The 2,495-nt window shown below is 42.4% G+C and overlaps 1 protein-coding gene across 1 annotated transcript in view; it reads left to right on the top strand.

The window, feature by feature from the left end:
• The first annotated feature begins 972 nt into the window (after positions 1–972).
• Positions 973–2,495, top strand: part of supt4h1 (SPT4 homolog, DSIF elongation factor subunit) — a 2,606-nt gene continuing 1,083 nt past the window's right edge. Inside the window, exon 1 of the mRNA XM_080013972.1 lies at positions 973–1,224. Within this exon, the coding sequence (XP_079870098.1) occupies positions 1,156–1,224 (69 nt within the window). The 5' untranslated portion in view covers positions 973–1,155. The remainder of the gene's footprint in view (positions 1,225–2,495) is intronic.

The following is a 2,495-nucleotide window of genomic DNA, read 5'->3' as shown; positions in this document are numbered from 1 at the left end:
TAAAAACCACTCATTGAAATGGGTTGAGAAATGTCAACGTTGTCGTTCTTTTTCCCCAGAAGAACCGCAGCTCCCTGTGTACTTGCGTTTGTTTACAGATCGGTCTCGCCTGTTCCAATATGGCGGCGACGTTGACGTTTCACGGCGACGAAGCGGTCAATGCGGCGTCCGGTGTTTATATGTCTATGATTGCGCCGCCAAAGAAAAAAACCAAAACGCAACTCAAATCGCGTTCATTTAAATGTACCCCTTCGGTGAACGTGCTTCTTTTCGTCTCCCTTATTTCCAAAGTGTGTCGATCGTTTCCACGGAGCGCTCCGAGGAAGACGTCAAGCGATCCGGTCGTCTTTGCGACTGCGGCGCAGACAACAACCGGACCGCTTGGAAACACTTGGGGGCGAGGGATGAAGGGTTGTCTATTGCTCCTTTGAAACCGACGCAGGGAAACGGGAACGTAACAAAACAACCACAGCAGACAACACAGGTTCTGAGATAATAAGTAGAATTAATTTTAATACGATATAAATGTGCACGATAATAAGTGTATTTAGTTGCGCTAGCATAAATGAAATTATTGCACTAAAATGAATGTAATTATTATATTATATTATTATTATATTCATCGGGGAATCATATTTTATGCGCTGAACACATCTTTTTATTGAGCATTGAAACACAACAGCTGTCAGCTGTTAGTTGACGCCTCCCCGTCCCACAGCTCTCCTCAAGCCCCTCCAGACCTGTGCAATACCCGGTGGTGTCCAGCAGGCGGCGCCGTGGATGCTGCGTCGTACTCTTCGAAGTGGCGGTCCCCCGTGTCCTTGGCCTTGTGCTCCGGGAAATCCTGGTTTCACCATCATCGCGATTATTCGGTGAAGTGATTCCACACGAAGCACCTTTCTGCGCTTTAAAGTCCCAGAAAGCTGCATGTTTGTCCTGTAGTTTTTTTGACGTGCGGCTTTTGTTATTCAGGCACAGGTTAAGGTCTACTATGACGGTGGGTCCTTTGCGCTAGATGGACGCATCGGCGTGACGTCATTCCCCTGCGCCTAAAAAGATGCACAGCAGAGGGTTCCCTTTTACAACGCTGAGAGCAGGTCGTCGCCCCAAAGTGATTTCATTTTTAAAAGAACATTATAATCATCTTTAACTTTAATGGCGTTGGATACCGTCCCCAAGGACCTTCGCCATCTGCGGGCGTGTCTCCTCTGCTCCCTTGTGAAGGTAAAAGTGGGTTTTGCGAAGAAATAACAAGTTAGCTTTCGTGCTAACGCGTTAGCTCCCCCTCCTCGCGTTGTGTTTTGTTCGTATTTAGATGTTGTATTTAACTTTATTTTAATGTGCGGGTCTACGCCACAATGACTGCAATGACAATTGTTTTTTTAGTAAACAATTAGGACTGGGCGATATATCGATACCGTGATATGAGGCGATGACGGGCAACGTAATATCACGATATATTTCTATATATTATATTATATAGAAAGATTGAAGTCTTTTCCTGTTCTTAGTCTGCGTAACAGTAAGGTAATGTCATTTCTGAACTTCATAGACCGATCTTGCTGCCCTCTCTCATACTTATGTGTATTATGAATGTCTATATATCTAAACATCGTCCAATTATCGAAACAGGTATTTGCCAGAAAATTGTGATATTTGATGTGGTTGAGCCCTATCGCCCAGCCATAAAAAACATATTCATTCATAGCTAAACTTAACCCTCTCTTACCTCATACCTAAAACTATAATTTGTGAGACATTAAGTAGTATTTGGTGGTGCAAACCTTTAAAACAATAAGTACTTGTACATAAACTGGTATTTGGGTGGAATAAACCTTTAAAACGAAGTACTTGGACATATATCTGGCGGAATAAACCTTTAAAACTAAGTACTTGGGGACAAAGTAGTATTTGGGTGGAATAAACCTTTAAAACTGTAAGTACTTGTACATAAAGTAGTATTTGGGTGGAATAGACCTTTGAAACTACAAGTACTTGTACATAAAGTAGTATTTGGGTGGAATAAACCTTTAAAACTGTAAGTACTTATACATAAAGTAGTATTTGGGTGGAATAAACCTTTAAAACTAAGTACTTATACATAAGTAGTATTTGGGTGGAATAAACCTTTAAAACTGTAGGTACTTGGACATAAAGTAGTATTTGGTAGAATAAACCTTTAAAACCATAATTCACTAGGTGGCGCTGTCCTGAAAAACTCGGGTCCTAGAATGCGGTTGTGAAACTGCAGCCTCCTCTGTTGCAGGAACCTTCTCGTGGTTTACAGCTGTTTAGCTTTTCAAGTCTGTAAACCCCATCCCCAACCCCAACCCCATCCCCAACCCCAACCCCATCCCAATCCAAGATTATTAACTCATTTCCACCCGAATTCATATGAAATGCACATTTTCCCGACCTGCAACACGCGTCGGCGGCAGATTTTATGTGGGAATACAGACGTAGGCGTCGCTCCCGGAATATGAAAATGTGTTATT

Source organism: Zeus faber, assembly GCF_960531495.2.
Source record: "Zeus faber genome assembly, chromosome: 14".
Lineage (NCBI taxonomy): Eukaryota > Metazoa > Chordata > Actinopteri > Zeiformes > Zeidae > Zeus > Zeus faber.
Note: the sequence above shows the minus strand (reverse complement) of the source record. Positions and strands in the feature narration are given on the sequence as shown.